Source organism: Ciconia boyciana, chromosome 1 (assembly GCF_034638445.1).
Source record: "Ciconia boyciana chromosome 1, ASM3463844v1, whole genome shotgun sequence".
Classification (NCBI taxonomy): domain Eukaryota; kingdom Metazoa; phylum Chordata; class Aves; order Ciconiiformes; family Ciconiidae; genus Ciconia; species Ciconia boyciana.
In genome coordinates, this window is record NC_132934.1 from 122,916,988 (window position 1) to 122,937,535 (window position 20,548).

At 42.9% G+C, this 20,548-nt stretch overlaps 1 protein-coding gene across 8 annotated transcripts in view; it reads left to right on the forward strand.

Annotated features, from left to right (window-relative positions):
* The window catches only part of AGPAT3 (1-acylglycerol-3-phosphate O-acyltransferase 3), a 108,019-nt gene extending 95,582 nt beyond the window's left edge, over positions 1-12,437 (forward strand). For 6 of the 8 annotated variants that reach the window (XM_072847542.1, XM_072847523.1, XM_072847514.1 and 3 more), the window contains 3 exons: positions 2,662-2,737; positions 5,004-5,202; positions 5,921-12,435. In XM_072847542.1, coding sequence (XP_072703643.1) covers positions 2,662-2,737; positions 5,004-5,202; positions 5,921-6,009 — 364 coding nt within the window. In that variant the 3' untranslated portion in view covers positions 6,010-12,435. Of the gene's footprint in view, positions 1-2,661; positions 2,738-5,003; positions 5,203-5,920 lie in introns of all 8 variants that reach the window. The other 2 variants (XM_072847560.1, XM_072847569.1) reach the window with 1 other exon arrangement.
* The last annotated feature ends 8,111 nt before the right edge of the window (positions 12,438-20,548 follow it).

Below are 20,548 nucleotides of genomic sequence, written 5' to 3' on the forward strand. Positions count from 1 at the left end.
AATTCAGATATAGCATGAATGAGGTGCTACATTCCTCACATCCCTCATTACTCTTTTGCCTGAAAGAAAACCACCTAACTCCATGCAGCACGTACACACATGCACACACACGCTTTCTATTTCTTGCTTTCTCCTTGTTGCCTTCTGTTTTAAAGGCTTCCTTGTGATCATAAAAACTACCAACCCTTTCCTGTTGAATTTCTTTTCCCTTTTATGTTTGTACCTGACAAACGACCTGGTTGTTCTTTCCACAGTTCTTTTGACAATTCACTTCTGCTTCTCTGGGGACTTCACTCACACTTTGGAAAATACTGCTACATTCTGATGATGAGGTTGATGTTTGGCTTTTAAAAGAAAGGGCAGGGGGGAAGCCTTGCTACTTCCTCCCACACCTTTCCACTCTGGCCATGGGTCTGTGCATTGCAGATCTGTGGCACTGGCTCTATACATTGTCCTTCTACAGGACAGGTGTGTCTTGCCAGAGCCTCCAAGGGTGAAAGACTTTGTAGGGAATCACACTGATTATCCATTGTGTCGAGGTATAGCAGCAACATTTTTGTGAAGAAATGCTATCCCAGGGGAGGCAGAGTGCTGCAGCCCTAATGGAGAAGGGAAGGGCACATGTTCCAGTTGTGTTCTCAGATGCTGCAACTTTCACAACATTTTAGTCTTTCAGTTGGAAAGAAGGCTGCAGAGATGATGGGGAGAGAGATGGGGTCACTCATTTGCAAGGGGTTTCATTTTGCCTATTTACATTTGCCAGATGTATTCCTGATGAGGAAAGTGAGCAGACAATTTACCAGCTAGCAAAACAGCTGGTCAGGCAGCTGCCACCTGTAATTCCATACTGCCAGCAGATGCATGTAGCATGTCTGTCTAGATCTGGGGTACACGTGCATGGATGTACATCTGTATAATTATACATTGAAGAGCGGCTGCATTCAGTTAAATATCATATGGCTTGCTAATGGACATGCAAGTTAGTTTTATTTATTGGTGAGGTAGTGGGAGGAAAGAAGAGAAATGTAGTTTTCAATGGTTGTTAGAAGAGGTTTAGGTTCATAAAATTCTGTTGAGGATAATGTTGACAGGTAAAATTACTAATTGTACCCTATTAAAGAAACTAATAACTATGTTCAGATAGTTTTGATTTAAAATATGTTTGTGGACTGAATCAACATTCTCAAGATGCCTTTCTACACTTGAAGCTTTTTCTCTGTTTTGGAGAGGAAGCTATGAGAATAAGGAAACTATTTTTACAGTCTTTTTGCTGAAAATTGAATGTGTCCTTAATGTGCCAGCAGACTTAGCTTAGCTCAGAGGAAGGAAACACGTAAGCTTTTGTTCTTGGTATATGCGTATGCAGTTACCTGTGCAGAGGTAAGAAGCTTAGTGCTCTGCAGAGGATCCAGCCTTTCTCCTGACTGGCTCCAGAGAAAATAATCAGCTAAATTACCAAATGTTATTGCTGTGAGTACCCTCTAGTGGTGATAGCAATACAGCAACAACTTTACCAGAAAGCTCTCAGGAAAGTACTTTTTACTGAGCTTTTATTGAGCATTGTTTATATTAATTGAGCAGCTCCTCCTGTTAGAGCTAATGAAAGTAAATCTGTAAAATCTGGTGTTATGGGATGCAGAAATTATTAGAAATGTATTAGAATGTCTTCCCTCTGCTGCTGCAGACTTGAAGGCTTTAGTTCATACTGCGGAAATATGTTCCCCGGTTGAGCAGCAGCAAGTAAGTTGTGTCTGGGATCAGTGTGTCTAGAGCCCTCCCAGAGGTCACCCTTCTGTTCTTACTTAGGAAGGCCCTGATGCAGTCCAAGTCTTGCCAAAATATGTTCGAGCTGAGGTTAAGGTGTGTGTCTGCCCTCAACAAACCGAGCAACTTCTGTCTGAATTGGTCCCTTGACTGAGATGTGTGCCACCGAGAAAGGAGATTTGTGTGAGCGTGTTAGTGGTCTATCTTGGAAAATAAAAGAATGCAGGAAAATGGTTGGCTCTTCACCACTAGAAGGAGGCTCTTAAAAGGTGCCTGTTCTCAGTGAGGACAGGTTAGTACCTGGAGCTGGGCATAATTTTTGTATGCACCCAGAACTGCATGCCTCAGTCTGTAGGGCTGGAGAGACACGGAGAGAGAAGTGCAGTTGCTGTAGAAGATGATGTTTTCCTTAGAGTTGGTACAAAGTCAATTTTTAACCACCCCTCCCATTCCTTCCAAAATGGGGTTTTCACTAACAAAATGTAATGAACAGTTGTCCTGGGGTTTGCCACTTGCTTGTCTTTCCCCAGGTCTGGGTGCCTCAGTCTGAGCTCACTGGGAATGAACTGGTGGCGGTTCCGGTGAAGGAAGAACAGTGTTTGAATGGGAAATGCTTGTTTTACTAATGTGCTCTGAAATTGATAGGAGCTTGGACAGTTTCTTTTATCTTAGGAATCTGAGTTTTAGGTGCAGAACTGGGTTTTACTGAAGTCCCAGTTATTCTCTGTGTTTAAGACCTCTGCCGTTAGTGACAGTATTATCTGTAGCTTATGCCCTTCATTAAATGGAAGATCTTCCCTAGTAGAGGTCTAAAGTCAAATACCTGGATTTTCCTTAATTCTTCTTTTTTTCTTCTTTTTTTTCTTTTTCCATTTTTTAATCTCTCTACTAAACTAGGAGATTTCCTCTGGAAGATATCCCTCAAGATGAAAAGGAAGCTGCAAACTGGCTTCATAAGCTTTACCAGGAAAAGGTAAACAGCTTTGCTTTCTTTTCTCTCTTTTGGGACTTTCACAGGGGTAGTGTATTAAGGCACTGAGTAATGCACACTCTTCCACTGGATGGAGAGAAGAGATGGAAATATTATAGTCTAATTTGGCAGCCATCCACTGCTGGAAGGAGCAGTACAGAAGAGCCCCTTGGCTGCAGAGGGCTGGCTAGTGAGTGGGTCTCAAATTGCCAGGAAGCACAGTGGGATTCAGAGATATGCCTGAGTTGTAGAAGGCTAATAGCAATCCACCGTCTCTTTATATTCTTCAGCTCTTGGGTCTCTGTCATACATTTCTAAAAGCTCCATTTTCCCTGGGGTGTTTTTAGGCACTCAAGAAGAGTGATAACTGTATGTCAGGGACAGCCGGTCCTGGCTCTTAGCTGCAATTGTCCTTTGCTTTCATGTTTCTTCCACTGTCACTTTCCTTCTGCCTCCTGGTAATACCTCTGCAGCGATGTGTGACATGGTACAGACAGTCCCAGGGATCTGCTGCCAGAGACTGATGTAGCACATGGCCAGCATGCCTTCAAACAGCTCAAAGCTTTTCCTCATGTCTTTTTTTTTCTTTTTTTTTTTTTTACCTTAGATGGTTAATTTCTTGACCACAGATTTAACAGTTCTGTGGGGAGGAGGAGAGAACTGTAATTAATGTTGCCCAGCCCTAATTGATGGATTGCTGAACTTGAAATGTGTGTCTTGATTTTTGTGTTGCTTATCTTTGTGGGAAAACAGAGGAGCACAGAAACTTTAACTGTCTTGGGCTTTCTTCTGCTATGATGACCTGTGCTGCAGCATTTCCAAGCTTACGCTTTAGCCTGTAGGTAGGCAGCAGCTTGTTTGTAAGGGTCTGGAAGTCTCCTTCTGAGTTTCATTTTGTTCATTTTAAGCTTATTTGTTTGAATACCTAAGCTCTAATTCAGCTAAGGGCAGAAAAGTTATCTTGCAAAGAGCAGTAGCTATCATCATCTTCTCCCCCCACCTCCCATTAGCAGGTGTATCAAACTAGCTTGTGGGTCAGTTAGTGTAATACGGGATTAGAGAGTTTAAAAAAGAAAAAATAGAAATTGGGATCCTTGAATCCCGCCTCCTGTTGTCAGGGACATGCTATCACGTAATTTCCTTGTGAAAAGGCTCTTAGATGCAAGAATTCCTTCTGACATTGCCTGGCTGGAGGAGCAGACATTAAGGTGTACATTACAGGGGTGGTCTTTCTCTGCTTGGCTCCTGCTTTGTTAAATGATAAATGCAGAGTTAAGCAGATGTAGCACAGTGCATTCACTCCGCTTGGCACCATTCCTTGGGCAGAATGCTCTGCTTTGCTTGCAGATAGAGAGCTTGGTGTTCCTTGCTGGTGTTGGCTGGACCCCGTTCAGCTTTGGTGTGAGGTGTTGCTGGGGAGGTATTACTTATATATGTGGATATTTTACATATTGATCTTATGGTGGTAGCAATATGTTGTAACTGGAATCCTTAAAGTGCTCTTCCCGCACAAAGGGTATGTCCTCAAAAGGCTGTGTTACTGGCAAGGAACGCCTTGTGCTTCTCAGCCTTTCATAAGGGAAACTAAAAGAAAAACAGCTTAAGTGGGGAAAAATAAGAAATAGCCAAACTTGAGCCATCCTTGGTAATGGCTTGGAAACCTTACAGAACATTTTTACAAACTGAGGGAAGGCTGTGGGCACGCTGCTCCTTGGAGTGGTGTGTTTCATGATTGCATCTCTCTGCAGGCTCAGCTCAGGATGCAACTGCTCTGTTGAAGTCTTGGGGTGATGGCTAGCACAGCGCTGCCTCTGCTGGTTAGCTTGTGCTTTGCCTTCCTCTTCTGGCTGTATATACAGCATTTTTCTGCTGTGCTTTGCTAAGTCATGCTGACCTTTTTTGGAAGTAAAAATGGGAAGAAAAAGCATCCAGCAAAGAGGCAGGTAGTGTCTGAATTGGCCTCTGGCCTGACGCTGCCCTAAATTCCTAAGCAAATAAGAGAAGAGATTAAGGTATTTGGTAGTGGAGAGGCCGATACGGTTTCAGTTTCTGATGGTGGCCAAGATTGCTTTCAAAGGGCTAATATGGTAGCCTCGGCAGTCAGCAGAAATGCCCAAATAAGTGACAGCAGATGGAAGTGGATGCTGTGTACTCTTGATGCATATTTACTACAGATACTGTCCTTGACGTTGTCCTGGAGTTGACTAGTGTTGGAGTGCTTGGTGCAAACATTATGAACATGTTTTCTCCTATCTTTTCTTTCTCCCAGGATGCTTTGCAAGAGATGTATAATCAGGAAGGCGTATTTCCTGGCCAGCAGTTTAAACCTCCTAGGAGACCATGGACTCTCCTAAACTTTCTTTTTTGGGCCACAGTTCTCCTCTCTCCTCTCTTCACATTTGGCTTTGGAGTTTTTGCAAGTGGATCACCTCTCCTTATCCTTGCATTCCTGGGACTTGTTGGAGCAGGTAATAAAAACAGATAAGATGCTAAGCCCAAAGTGACATGTAACAGGATCCATTACCTCCAATAAGTTCTGTATATTAATTAATATGAATGGGACTTGCAGAAGAGTACTTGGAGCTCACTGTAGTCTTTATATTGTATAGCATTTTTATTATTCAAAAGCTTTAATCCAGGCAGGCTTGCCTTCATATCTTAAGCAATATCTATAGCAATCAATAGCAAGTGAGTCTTGTAGCCCATTATTATGGTGCCTGAAAGAGAAAATAGTCCTACTGCACACCTTGTCTGTGAATTTAAAAAAAAAAAAAAAACAAACCCAAAACAAAACCACAAAAACAACCAAACAAAAAAAAAATACAAAAAGCCCAAACCCCCACCTCCTCCCAAACAAAAAACCCTAACAAAAAAACCCCCTGCAAACCCATATGGGGGCGGGGGGAGGGGTGGGGGGTGGAACATGCTTCAGTGTTCATACTACCTGTCCTGTTAATCAACATAGAAGCATTAATTACATTTTTAAATCTGGATTGTCCTCCTCTTTTGGTGACATCTGACCTGTGATCCGTGTGCAGCCTCATACAGTGCACTGTTGGTCCGTAGTCACTACTGTCTTCAGGATTGGGTTAACTCATGTTGGTTCTGCTTGTGTGTTTACATGTAACTTCCTAAATCCTTGAACTGGTTTTAATATGCCTCCCATTTCTCTGTTATATTTTAAAGCTTCCTTTGGAGTTCGTAGACTGATAGGAGTAACTGAAATAGAAAAAGGGTCCAGCTATGGCAACCAAGAATTCAAGAAAAAGGAATAACTGACAGCTGCAGTTCAGCACGTATAACCAGACTATGGTATCCAATTAACTTCAGTTAAAAAACAACAACAAACACTTAGAAACTATCTTTTTCTTAATGACTGATGACTAATATTAATGAATAAAACTTGAGCCAAGAATGAAGAAGTTGGAGGCATCAACTGAAGAGAACGCATCAACTTTCTGCCTGTTTAAGGATTACTGTAGTCAAACTATGGGAGAAAGTCTGGGGTGGGGTGGAAGAAGAAACTAATTTTTCTTGCTTTGTTGGGGAACTTGGGGGTGGGGGGAGAAAAGAGGGCATTGGCCACGGCCACGTGCATCTTCAGATGACTGAATACACTGGTTTCTGTCAAGAGCACTACACTCACTTTTACAACAGGAGCCATTGAATGTTTCCTCTTGCTAAAGCCAATGTAATGTTTGTTGATTTCCAACTTTTTTTATTAATGAGCCAGGAAAAAACAACCCTTCTTAAATTAATTGACAGATGTTCATTGGGTTAGAGCCATTTTGGAAAGGCTATGTTGTCATGGCTACAGATGAAATCCTATTTGTTTCTTACACTGATACTTTTTATTTTCAGGCAATGTCTTAAAACTTCTGTAATGCGAGAGAATGGATAGTGGAGTTTGGAAGCAGTGCGTTATTGATCAGCACATACCATAGAACAGATCCACTAGTATTAAAATGGTATAAAATTTTCATCATATCTCCTGCTAACTGCTCAAGGCTGTTTAATTTCAAAATATTACTTCAGTCTTGAGTGTTGTTTGCCCTGTTTTATATCATACGTTTTGTTTTCTGAATTAATGGTGACCATGGGATTTGGAGTTGTGCAAAGAAGGAAATTTATTCAATTGTCCTGACATTTTCTCCCTTTATTTCTGTTTGCATCTCATCACCAAAATCCAGTTCGGCCAACCTCTCTTAGTAAACTGGGAGGCAGCAGCAGAAATCAGCACAATAGTTTTCAAAATGTCATCTTTTACAAAAATTTGAAAAGGAGAGGTCTGTAGCAATCAGATTTTGAATACTGGCATCTCTTGAACTTTTAATGAGAGTTTGGACATTGATTCAGGTGGGGCCAGATTCTACCCTGTGTGCTGTAATGATAGGGTGTGCTGCACTTTCTACTTGGTCGTGCTTTAGATGTTAATGTGAAGTATATTGCAAGGTGAGCTGTGCTGTTAAGCATTAGAAAAAGTATGGGGTCTCTTCAGGGATTTTAAATATCTTTAGTTTTGCTTGTTGACCTTTTGGTTTTTTTCACTGAAAATTAGAGATCAGAATCATGGCTGTACCTGTGTCTCTTTTATTTTTTTTTTTCTTTTTTTTCTTTTTTACAAACGCACAGTCTGAGATTTTTGTAGATTGCTACTGTATGCATAGCTGGAGAATTATTTGCAAATGGATGGAAACTACCTGTATGTTCAAGTCTGAAGGCCACAATCTGCATTTGGCTATGCTCAGATGTTGGTGAAATGGGTTGCAGATCTACAACTGAGGGCAGAAGCTGACCCTTGGGGTCTGTATTTTTAACCCAGCTGCCACTAGAATATTTATCTCACTTTTGTAAAGAGCAGATCTTATCAAAGCCCTGGTCATTATTTTCATCTTTGCTCTAGTAACCAAGATAAGAGAGTAATAATTTACCTTATTTTCGTATTTACTCTAACTGTTGGAATGTAACCTCTTATCCTACAGGTTTTTCTGTTTTCAAACACTGGAAGGGCAATTTTGTAACTTGGAAAAATATTTTACTTGGGGTCATTAATCACTGTTCTGTCATGCGCTTGATTTTTATTTGTGGTCTTTTCAATAAGAGGATTTGAAGGATGACCTACGTTGTCTGTCTCCTGTTAGACTCATCCTCACTGAATCATTGTACCTGTAGCCCCAGCACTAGTGTGTCATCTTGGTCCCCTCAATAAATCTTCCCTAAGGTAGGGGATGCAAAACTGTTGTTAATGTTAGTGGAATTTGGAATATGCTTTGGGAATTGAGGAGAACAGAGCCTAGCCCTGACTCTGTTTTCCTTGCTGGATGTTTTTGTACTCTGTCTTTAAATATGGTTAGACTTCCAAATGCTGATAAATATAACTCTCTGACTTTTCCCTGTTTTTTAACCAGAGGACTAAAAGCAGTGGGCTTTTCTTTCTTTTCTTTATTCTTTTTTTTTCTTAAGTAGTTCAGTAATGGGTATATGATTCTTGCTTCTTAGAAAGATGTTACAAATGCTGTGTACTTGCTTCCTGAAGATGATATTGAGTATACATAAATTGTACTGGCTTAGCAGAGTGAGGCTTGCAAAGTGGACTGACCATTGACTATGTTTTATATTTTGAGCAGTATATTAATGGGCATGACAAGAATTTCACAAAATAAGTCCCTTCTTAATGCTGAGAAGAGGGGAGATGCTTAAAGGAGAAGGGAATTAATAGCCTTTCTCTTTACAGGATTCTTTTCTCTTCTTAGTGCATGTAACTCCCTATTAGGAATCATGGGATTAGTGCATGTACATCAAGGGGAGAATAACATTTCATATTTTCTTATAACTTATTGGTCATGCTTTCTTTTTGAAAATATAATAAATACATCATCAGTTACTTAAATTTTGCTCTTCTAAACAGACATATCAGTAACCATTTGGAAAACTGAAATATACAGCAATGCACAAAACAGTACAAAACCAACACAGATATCTTCATTTTTGAACTTTATCTCCTCAAACAGGGGTTTTTATACACGTGCGCATGCACACGTACACAGAGTATGTATAAATTAAAATGACTGGAAATAGCTGAAGTTAATGTCACTAATGAAGATTAGCAGGTGGCTTGGATTGGAAAAGTGAGCATAGATTTTATATCTTATTTTCTTCTGGTTTAATAGAACATAGCTTGTATATTTGACTACCAAGCCCTTTAAGAGCAATAATAAACAAAAATATATCATGTTTTTCGTCTTTTGCTTTTCAACCATGCTAGGTTTAATAAACTTAAAGCTATAGGAGTGTTTTCTCTTTCCACATTTCAAAAGTTTAATTCATTGCTTGATTGTTTAGACTAAATACCATGTTCTCCAGTATGGACTTGCAAGCTGACTGCCATGGAGTTCAGCATTGACTCCGAAGATGAATGGTTCTCAGACTAATATGGACAGATGCTGTGCTCTTGGCCTTGGCAGCGCTTGTCGTTAGTCATGAAGAACAATGATGTTGCTCTCAGAGTGGGATTTGCAGTTCCAAGGTAGCATCATGTTGACCTACGTCTAAGAACCTGGTGGGAGAGCTCGGAGACTGCTGGCATTGTGGCATCTCTCAGTTAGGAAGGCACAAAAAGCTGATGCTGAAGAAGGACCAGATAACTGATATCCAGAGGTCTTGGCTCAGTAGAGATTACAGTTCTCTGTTGTTCATTGTGGGCTGAATGTGCTCTTGCAACTGACTTTGCATCACTGAGCAAAATATCTGTCTCTGGCACAAAGAGTATGGGAAGTACAAAGTATGTTCCTTTTGTTCTGCTTTAACTTATCTTGAAGGGCTCTACACTTAATTGCTGACCAATGAATATGACTACTACCTTTGTCCTAATTGCCTAGTATTCACAGAAAAAGTGAGTGTATCTGCTCACTTCCACGTGATACCACTTGTCTCCATCTGCTGATGTCTGTATATTTGCTTGCCTGTATTTTCTGCAGATGGTTCGGTTATGACCTCTTAGCTGGAACTTGGACCTTTGCAGTTCAACCAGTCCTATACAAATTGTCTCACATAGGTGGGGTTTTGTCTTCCTGCATTTTGGCACTGGTTGACATGCTCATTAGGTCCGAAGTGACACAGTTGTGTTTAAGTTGTGTTAAGCGATAATGCAACTTTGCTGCTTCAGAGCAAAACTTTTATTAGGGAAGAGAAGTCCTGCTTCCCAGGCCTGCTCACATAGGCCGTCACAACCTGGTAACAGGTCCCTCTGGCGTTGATGAAACCAATAGAAGGGAGTTGGGACAAGGTCTTCACTAACAGTTGGAGTAACTAGCAAGCAGGGGTCACTGTACATCTGATAATTGCTAACGGTACAGTTTCTGTTTGGGAGTACCCCGAAATCTGGTTTTGCTTCATGTACATTTTGATTAAAGAAATGTGGGGTTGGAAGCTTTTGATAATGCTGAGTTCACACTATGCAGAGTGTTTCAGATTGAAGACGGATAATATTCACACATTTTGGCATCTTGGAGAAGTATATACCAAGAAGGCTAAGGCCAAGATTGGACAGACCTAGCCCAAGTGTGTTTCATTCAGATGCTGCAGGGCAATGCAAATAAAAGTGAAAAATCAATTCCTAGATTTCCTTTGAAAATTGGATGCACCGCGGTAGCTCACAGCGTCTCCTGGATGCCCATGTGCTTATGTCACTTAGTGTGAAGGTTCTGGTTCACAGAGGACGATTACTACACATTCTGGTTTATGCCTGTGGAGAGAAGCCCATCCTTGTAATGGTAATGCTGAATTTGTACTTTGACCCAGCTTGTCACAGCTCCTCGTTTCCATATGTCTGAACTTTTTGATCTGTAACGGGCTGCTCCAGAGCTGGGTGAAGCCGGGATTTGAAGCAGATAAGTCATGCTGAGAGCTGCAAGGTGCATCACTGGAAGGAGGAGGAGCACCGCAAGGTGTGTCGCTGAAGGGAGGAGGAACACCGACACATCTGGCCAAAGCCTTGCCCTGAGAAAATGGCGCGATGGCCAGGAGCTTTGCAAACCAGAGATAAGCGTGTATGTGGGCAGGCAAACTCTGACTCTAATACGAATGTGAAACCTCCCTGTGACAACTTAAGAGGTAACCCTCGCCATGTTCACGTGATTGGGGTCAGAATTTGTTTGGAAGGGCTTATCTCCTTGTTACAGATGGCAACTCTTAGTCTGCCACACTTCCCCCTGTTTATCTTGAAAACTAGTTTATCTGATTGTCTCAGCTACCTCTGCATCAGGATCCTTGCAGATTGTGGGTGTTTTGGTTTGGGGTTTTTTGGTGGTGGTGGTGGGTTTTTTTTACCTGCTATGGTTTTGAGGGAAAACTTTCTGGAACTCAATGTTATAGGGTCTGTGCCATGTTTGGTAGCCACCAGAAAATGTCATGAAAATATTTCACGCTTGGGAATTGGGAACAGTGGATTAGCATCTGTAAGCCAAACGTGCCATGTTTCTCCTGTCCTTGGCCTCTCTAGGTTTATGGAAAGCTGCCTGTATTTCTTAAAATGTTATACCCGTAGTTACAAGCCACTCTTCAGTTCTGAAAACTGGGAAGAAAGTTAATTTACTCACTTTCACTTTTGAGAGTACTTGAGTGCAGCTGATTGTCTATTTCTAAAAAGCTTTACATTAGCAGAAGCAGCATTTTATCCTTTTAAGAGGAAATGTATTTTAAAAATAGACGCTTCAGCAGAAAGTGGAATATAATAGTACTTTTTAAATCTAAATTGGAAGTATTCTGTAGTGTGGGGGCTACTACTACCAATTTGCAGTCTTAGGCAAGTTTTATTTCTTTTTTCATTTTGGCCACGCTGTATTTTCAAGAAAAACACACCAATTTCCTAGTCACACTAACATCTAATTTGCGAAGGGAGGAAGAGTGGGCAGCAGAGGCTAATCGGGAATGAATGTTTTTTTTCCCCAAGGCATGACCTGGTTCTGTGGACCTCCTTTATTACGTGCATGTGCATCTGTGCAGGGAGCCAAGCTGTGCCCCTTCGTGCTATTTTGCTTCAGCTTTGTCAGGGCTGTACCTTGTGACAACTGAATGCCACTTGCCTGAAGGCCAGGCAGCCACTCTCAGCTGGCGTGTCGCTCGCTCCTAAAGATCACCAGCAAGTACTGTAGCTTTAACAACAACCTCCTCTGAGAAAACTCACCATCCTTAACCCGACTGATTTGTTACAAACTTGTCATTCGGAGGGAAGTGTCAGTACCAGATGATCATTATTAGCCAAATCTAACGAGTAATAAAACTGTATACAGGGTACGCATTTACTGTGCATGTGTATATATTTTTGTACATTTTTACAGTTATTTCCTACACTTGATTTTATGACATTCAGAAGAGATGCGTCTGAATCTGGTTAAAAACAAGAAGCTATTAAGAAAACCCAACCCTGTCACCTACTGTAGTTTCTACTAAGAACTGTGCCCAAACAAATACGCAGATTTACAGTGCTATGCAAATATTACTTTGTAAGTCATCTCTTAAATTTTGCTTAAGTAGTTCACGCTGTTTTTACTGGGCTTTCAGAAAAAGATTAACGCAAAAGACTCATCTTGTAAAATAAAATGGCTTTGGCTGTGTGAAAGTACTGTATATTAGAATCTCATTCACGCTTTCAGTTGCTTATTTTAACTGTACGTGATTTTGTACATAATATGCTGGCATAGAGGGTTTTTCAGTCATGCTTGAATGAAGAAGGGTGACTGCCCAGTATCTGGGTTTTGGCAATGTTACTGAGCAAGTAGCCGATAATGTAACTGGGAGATCTGCATCCTTTTCCTATTTGCCACTCTGGTTTTTGTAACTAAACATGCACTAAGGGCTATTTTCTTTTTGTTTTGGTTGGTTTTATTTCCATTTATGCTTTTTGGTCTCAGTCCTGCCGACAGATCCATGCGAGGGCCACGTGTCTGCAGCAATAATCTGGGTAGATCGTTTCATGGGGGCTGGGAGCCTGGGAGTACAGAACAAGCTTAACCCTACAGCCATTCCCTGCACTAGGCCAGTCATTGAGAACTGCAGACGGATGGCGCATTACTGTAGCGTTTATAGAAGCAGTATATAAAGTTTTGCATCGTTCCTCCAAATGACCAGGATGGAGGGGAGGGATGTTCCTTTCCTGAAGAATCCTCCAAAATAAACCTAAAGCTGTATGATCTGGGAGGTTGAGACTCCAGCAGGGTAAGCTGGCTGTACAGACAGATGATGTAGTTTAAACTGATTTTCCAAATCTGACATCTTTCTAGTTTCTATTTTCCACTGGAAGATAAAGACCTTCCCCTTTTCTCAGCTGTATACCACATCATACACGCCCACCTGAAGGCAAACCAAGACCCACTGGAAGATCACTTGCCATTTTTGCTTGCTTCCGCATATTTTTATCAGAAGGCTGCCCAGCAGATGATCTCTACAATTCCTGCCTCTAGTATATCCCTGGCCTGCTTCTGTACCTGCTCAGTCCCCTAAGGCATTAGCTCTTCATTATGGTATTTGTGCCTGCAACAACTGACAGGCGTATGATATCATGTTCCTCTGTCATCTTTTTGCTAGACTGTGCAAGCACTGAGTTCTTGGTTTCTCCTGTAGGTTTTCCCTTCCCTGATCCTTTGCTCCTCTGAATAGTCCAGGTTGTGCTGAGCTGCCTTAAAATGACAGAGGAGTTGTACTGTGTGTCACTGTATGGGCAGACTTTTTGTGGAGAGGATGGGCTCTGATTCTAAGAGTACACAAGTAGAAACTTCCCTAGTTCACACAAATACTGCTTTTCTTATCTCTGTGCCTCCATTGAATCTCCTCAGATCCATAATTCATTTTTAAAGGCTGATGATTTTGGTCTGGAATTTTTAATGCTCTGTTCCAGAGCTCCTTTTTTTCAGCTTTAAGGTGAAAAATATGGGTTGATGGTTTTTATCAGTACATCATAATAAAGAATTCATTTGATTAAGATAGTATGATCCCTAGTACATGTATGCAAAAGCCAAGCCATGAAAAGTAAAGTGCCAACTGATGGTAGAGCTCTGTTCCTTAATGGGTGTTGTCTTGCCACGCACTACAGAAGAGACATTACTGTTAATTTTTGTCCTCAGAGGTACCTGTCTTCCCTCATGGCCTATCCCCCTGCCCTCCTGCAGGCCCTCTTTCCTGAGCTGCTTTCTCTTGTTGAACCCGCCGGTGTCAACAGATCACAACTACACGTACTGGAGAAGCAGCAGCAGTCAGGCAGCGGGGTGTATGGACAAGGGTGGGTTAATGGGGCAGCGTGCCACCGCAGTGCTGATGGGCAGCAGTGCTGATGGGCAGCACTGCGTAAGGTAGCTGTGGAAATGGAAGAAAATGTTTGCTACTTGGATGAAGGCACAGGGAATGTTGTTAGGCAGTTTGTTTCTTGTACTAAGCAGTCCACATCGCAGTGACCTTTAGGTTGTGGAGCTTCTTACACGTCCTCTCTTTAACTTGCAAACACATTAGGAAGTTGATGGTGGTGGTGGTGGCACTTTCTGGGTGTAGCTTTTCTAGATTCCTTAATCTCACTTATTCCACCCTTTTTCTTCCCATACTGCATGAATATATTTGGGGAAACAGCTAGGAATTCCATAAAAGCAAGGCTGTGTCCTCAACACCAGACACAATCAGCTGCTGCATTGGGAGCGAGTTCATGTTCTAGATGTGCTATGTTCCTGACTTCAGTTACGTTGGGCAGAGTGCTCTTTGGGGGAGGAACAGGTGAATGCACTTTCTACGTACTTCTAAAACTGGAATCTGCTCCTGAGAAGCTTGACAGACTGAGAGCATCTATCAAACAGAACTTTATGTAAGTATAACAGATTTTTATAGGTAGATACAAGCTTGGTAACTGTGGTATGGGTTAATGAAATACTCTTCTGGATTTTGCCACCCTATGGATTCACATCCATGAACCTATAATTTTATATATATATATATATATATATATATATATATATATATATATATATATATGTCAGAGTCTGAGACTCTGACCGGGTTCTTTTAGATACCTCACATGTGGAGGGTGTAATGTTTAATACCAACTTTACTTGTCTGAAGATAGTTGTCACATGGGATTTCTGATTTAGTGGTGTGATCCAAATTATACTGAAAACACAACACAATACAAATGTAAGTTACACTTGGCAAAATACAGCAATTGCAGTACACGGTTCAAGCACAATGCCAACGTGATCTCCATTACCGGTCTCTCTGATACGCTCACTGTCACGATGCTGGGCATCCCCAGTCGCTGGTGAGGAATACATGGGTTGAAGCCAGCTCAAGTCTGTTGCTCTCTGAAATTCTTTTGTTAGTTATTCAGTTTTTATATTCTGTGTGGGGCTGAGCTACAGATTCATTCCCCCTGTGCTGGTCTGGCTAACTCAGGGAGATGTGTACACCACCCGTTGATTCACTCAACTGTTGATAGCTGTTTATCTAAAACAAAGGCCACCCTCTGGTCCCTTTTGTGTTGAGCTGAAGTCAGCTTGCTTTGCAAGAGCTGTGGTCAGTCACACCCTGCTTTATTCGGGCCCAGCGCCCTTGCCCAACTCCACTGAGCCTTCTTCCCTTCTAGGGGTTTATTTGTCAGCCACAATAATACCATATATGATATCGGTATATCATGATACATGGTATGATATCAATATATTGTATGATTGATAGATTCAAGGTCCTTGAATGCATCCAGAGGAGGGCACCAAAGCTGGTGAAAGGGCTGGAAGGCATGTCCTGTGAGGAGCAGCTGAGGACCTTGGGCTTGTCTAGTTTGGAGAAAAGGAGGCTGAGGGGCAACCTCATGGCTCTCTACAGCTTCCTGAGGAGGGGAAGTAGAGAGGGAGGTGCTGAGCTCTTCTCCCTGGGATCCAGTGACAGGACGCCTGGGAATGGTTCAAAGCTGCACGAGGGGAGGTTTAGACGGAACATTAGGAAGCATTTCGTTACTGAGAGGGTGGTCAAACACTGGAACAGGCTTCCTAGAGAGGTGGTTGATGTCCCAAGCCTGTCAGGGTTTAAGAGGCACTTGGACAATGCCCTTAACAACAGGCTTTAACTTTTGGTCGGCCCTGAGTTGGTCAGGCAGTTGGACTAGATGATCATTGTAGGTCCCTTCCAACTGAAATAGTCTATGTATTTTATTTTTTTCTATTCTGTAGAATTCTATAATGTCAACATCATTATGTTCCTGCTGTGATAAAGCTATGTGCCAAAGGGGCAGGACTGCAGTGGGCTATATGGTGAGCTTGCTGGGGCTGGAGCTGTGCCACCTGAGGCGGCATGGCTGGAGCAGGCATTCCTGCTCAGTGCTGGAAAGGCAAAGTACGTTGCTTCCCAAGGCATTTGCTAGAAAGCAGACTACCAAAAGCAGATGCCACCTTGCCATCTGTGGTAAATGCCTCTGCACAGACACCGGCGCATAACTGACAGGATATAACAGGCAGGGACTGATTGCAAAGAACACGGTACAGAGCACAGTTGACTCTGAGGACAGGTTGTTTTTCTTTTCTTCACTGTGACTTGTGATGTGAACTGCCTTTGCTTTTCATCTCACTGATGTAGGGCAACATTTGCAAAAGCTGAATTCAGCAGTGGCCTAGTTGTCTTGTGACATCTCTTTTATTTACTTGTCCAATGAAGTTATAAGCAGCTACGTGCTAACAGTTGCTCCATTTATGAGGAAAATCAGTAGAAGGCAGCAAGTAGGTAGGGTTTAAGAACACGTATAAATCTCCTCCCACCTTGGCTGCAACGAAGTACAAACTCTACAAGTATTTTCAGGAAAATGCTATTGCTCGTACACTTCCCATCAGCCCAAAGCTCCTTGTCAAAGGCAGGAAAGTGCTACACTGTCCTTTTTTCCCATCTTTTAATTCAGCTGTAGCAAAGTATATAGTCAAGATTAGGGCTGGAAGCTGCATCTTTTAATTATAGACCTCTACCATGCAGATACACTTAAGTATCCTGTTACAGGCTCCTGCTTCCAGTCCGTGCAGAGAAGGCTCTCTTGGCAGTGGTTCGGGCTCTCCCCTGGCATTCATGTTTCCCCCATCACCCCGGGGAAGTGTGAGCCCTTTCATGGTGGTTTCCAGAAAGGAGGACAACGCTGCACCTTATTCCATCTGGTCAAAGCTCTCCGCTTTATAATCCAGCCAGGCAGGAGTTGTGGAGCAGCATATGGGCCTTGCAGCTTGTTTGGCCATCAAATATCTCCATTTACATTTAAGATGATGAGTTTATTTGAGCTAAACCTTATTCAGACCATTGCGGTGACTGGGGTGTGTATAATTGTCTCCCTAGGGATTAGCAGCCAGAAAATAGCCCCATAGGGCTGATATGGTTACTCTTACCTCTCTGTAGGCAAGAGAGGACAGTAGATGGAGGACTGCGACCGCCCTCTTCTGCACTTTGCCTCCGTACAGCAAAGCTGGTTTGCAGGTTGCAGACTGGGGTCCACTGTGCCACAGAGCTCAGCTGATCTCCTGAGGCTTCCCCGGGGAAAATCCTTCCCATTGCAGTTACTCTTCTCCTCACGCAACCTCTGCAAGTGTCATGTTTGAGCAAACGAGGCCAGCTCGTTTTATGCACAAGTGGGCTTTCTTCTAGCTGTAAGGCGTTACTTTAAGCAGTTGCACAAAAACAAGGTGTAAGGAAAATGCAATCGATGCCAAATGGGCAGACTAAGCTCTCCCTCTTCGTTAGGGCTTTTTCCCTGTTTTGCTGCTTTGTTCCTCTCATGTTACACCCAGCACATAATCATGTAATTCCCATCACGTACAAAGCTTTATTCCAAATTTCCAGTATTTTAAAGGTCTATATTAACTTTTTTTCCTTTTTTTAAGAAGTTGAAGGTTTTCAGTACAGAGCATTTATTGCGGTTATAATGGCATAATTTGTCTCTTCTGCAGTAGGGAAGGATGGGGAAGCATTGCTTGCTGTCTCTGCCAGCAGGTAGGTTCAAAGCAAGACTCACTAACTGAACATGATAAATGAGTTTGCCTGACAAATCCTCTATTTCTTATCTGATGAATTGAATGTTAATGACTCACTAAAGGATGGAGAAGACCTTCTCAAACTGCTAAGAAATGCTCCCATGAAAGGGCTTTTGAATATTCTGCAGGTGTGAGGTGTGGACAAGACACAACCATGTGCTGCGGAGTGAGTGGAACCCTGTATTTTTGGGGAGGGAAATTTGCTCAGACCAGGGTTAGTTTCCTGTCAGATGGGAACAAGCAAACAACATCCCCCCCCCACCCCCGGCCCAGAACCGGAGCAAGATGGGAAACTTGCAAACTTGTTATTTCCTGAGACTATGCACTCTTTTGCTGGCAACTGTACAAGAAGGCAGTTGGCCTATCTAAATTAAGTACCGCACATAATGGAACGCAAATTATTCCTGTTAACTCCAATGCGATAACGTGGTTAGGGAGAACAAATTGCACTGAAGCAATATATATATTTTTTTTTCTTACTCTCAGAGGGATCTCTCAGTGAAGCAACCTCTGGAGCTAATATTAGGTCTGGGAATTTCGCAGGCACTAATAGGATTAGGCACGTGACTTCCTTTTCACTCTGATGGGAGTCAAGCATTTAATTCCCTTGGGCATCTCTGAGATTTCAGCACGGATTCAGAGGCAGCACCCAAACCATCAGTACGCCCAGATTTTCCCCTCTGACTGTCCCCCAGGCAAGGAGAGATTTGCTAATCCACCCATCAGAAGGGTAAATGGCCTTTCCAAGGAAGAGTACTTGGTGTGCAACCTGGAACAAAACAGTACTCGCTCCCACTCAAGATGTAAAACAAAACACAATATCCTAACTTCGTATAGTACCTCCGCAAAAATGAAATAATATAATTGTGCTCTTCCACTCACAAGAGGAATTTACCAACAACTCCTTTGAGGTGGGTTTCAAGCTAAGCTTGAAGTCTTACTCAACTTCAGTTTGGTGCTTAGGTCAAGGTTCACCGTGCCTTTCCATCTTCAGGCACAGCTGAAAGAGACTAACATACTTGGACTTGTGCAAAGCCTTTGACACTGTCCCGCACGATATCCTTGTCTCTAAATTGGAGAGACATGGATTTGATGGATGGACCACTCGGTGGATAAGGAATTGGCTGGCTGGTCACACTCAGAGTTGCGGTCAACGCCTCGATGTCCAAGTGGAGACCCACTGATGACTGGCATTCCTCAGGGGTCGGTATTGGGACCGATGCTGTCTAACATCTTTGTCAGTGGCATGGACAGTGGGATTGAGTGCACCCTCAGCAAGTTTGCTGACGACACCAAGCTGACTGGTGCAGTCGACACGTTGCGGGGAAGGGATGCCATCCAGAGGGACCTTGACAGGCTTGAGAGGTGGGCCTGTGCGAACCTCACGGAGTTCAACAAGGCCAAGTGCAAGGTCCTGCACATGGGTTGGGGCAATCCCAAGCACAAATACAGGCTGGGCAGAGAATGGATTGAGAGCAGCCCTGAGGAGAAGGACTTGGGGGTGTTGGTTGATGAGAAGCTCAATGTGACCCAGCAATGTGCTCTTGCAGCCCAGAGAGCCAACCGTATCCTGGGCTGCATCAAAAGAAGCATGGCCAGCAGGTTGAGGGAGGTGATTCTCCCCCTCTACTCCGCTCTGGTGAGACCCCACCTGGAGTACTGCATCCAGCTCTGGGGCCTCCAACATAAGAAGGACATGGACCTGTTGGAAGGGGTCCAGAGGAGGGCCACGAAGATGATCAGAAGGATGGAGCACCTCTCGTACGAAGACAGGCTGAGAGAGTTGGGGTTGTTCAGCCTGGAGAAGAGAAGGCTCCGGGGAGACCTTACAGCAGCCTTCCAGTACCTGAAGGGGGCCTACAAGAAAGCTGGAGAGGGACTTTTTACAAGGGCATGTAGTGATAGGACAAGGGGTAATGGCTTTAAACTCAAAGGGGGTAGGATTTAGATTAGATACAAGGAAGAAATTCTTCACTATGAGGGTGGCGAGGCACTGGAACAGGTTGCCCAGAGAAGTTGTGGATGCCCCATCCCTGGAAGTGTTCAAGGCCAGGTTGGATGGGGCTTTGAGCAACCTGGTCCAGTGGAAGGTGTCCCTGACCATGGCAGGGGGGTTGGAACTAGATGATCTTTAAGGTCCCTTCCAACCCAAACCATTCTATGATTCTATGAACACAGGATGGTAAAAGTAGTGAACACTTGATTGCAGTGCTGCTAGAGGACTCTGGATGCAAGCAGCATCATCCATTAGAAATATTTACTGCCTTATTATTTGGGTGACAGTGGTGGTCAGAGCAAGAATCAATGAGAGATCTCATTGTCCTTTCTCACACATCAGTGATATCTTTTGTTTTACAATTTAGTAGCTTTATTACTAAGAGCACCAATGTCCAATAGGATCAAACCCCAAAAATAGAAACCTGTGGCATGAAAAGCCTGTGCTGCCTGCATGTCTTACTGATCTCAGGACTTACAGTACTGTTGTGTCTCTCACTGCTTAGTCCTCCTCCTCTGAGAAATTGCATATCCACTGAAATTAAGAGGTGGCAACTGTCAGTTTAACCCTCTGTGAGGGATTATCATGGTAATTAGGGTATCAGGCCTTTTCTTCAAAAGTGAAGACTAGAGCTAACTGAATCATAGAATCATAGAATTGTTTAGGTTGGAAAAGACCTTTAAGATCATCAAGTCCAACCATTAACCTAGCACTGCCAAGTCCACCACTAAACCACTAAGCACCACATCTATAGCACCTTACCATTTGATGGTGGTGTAAGAAAAG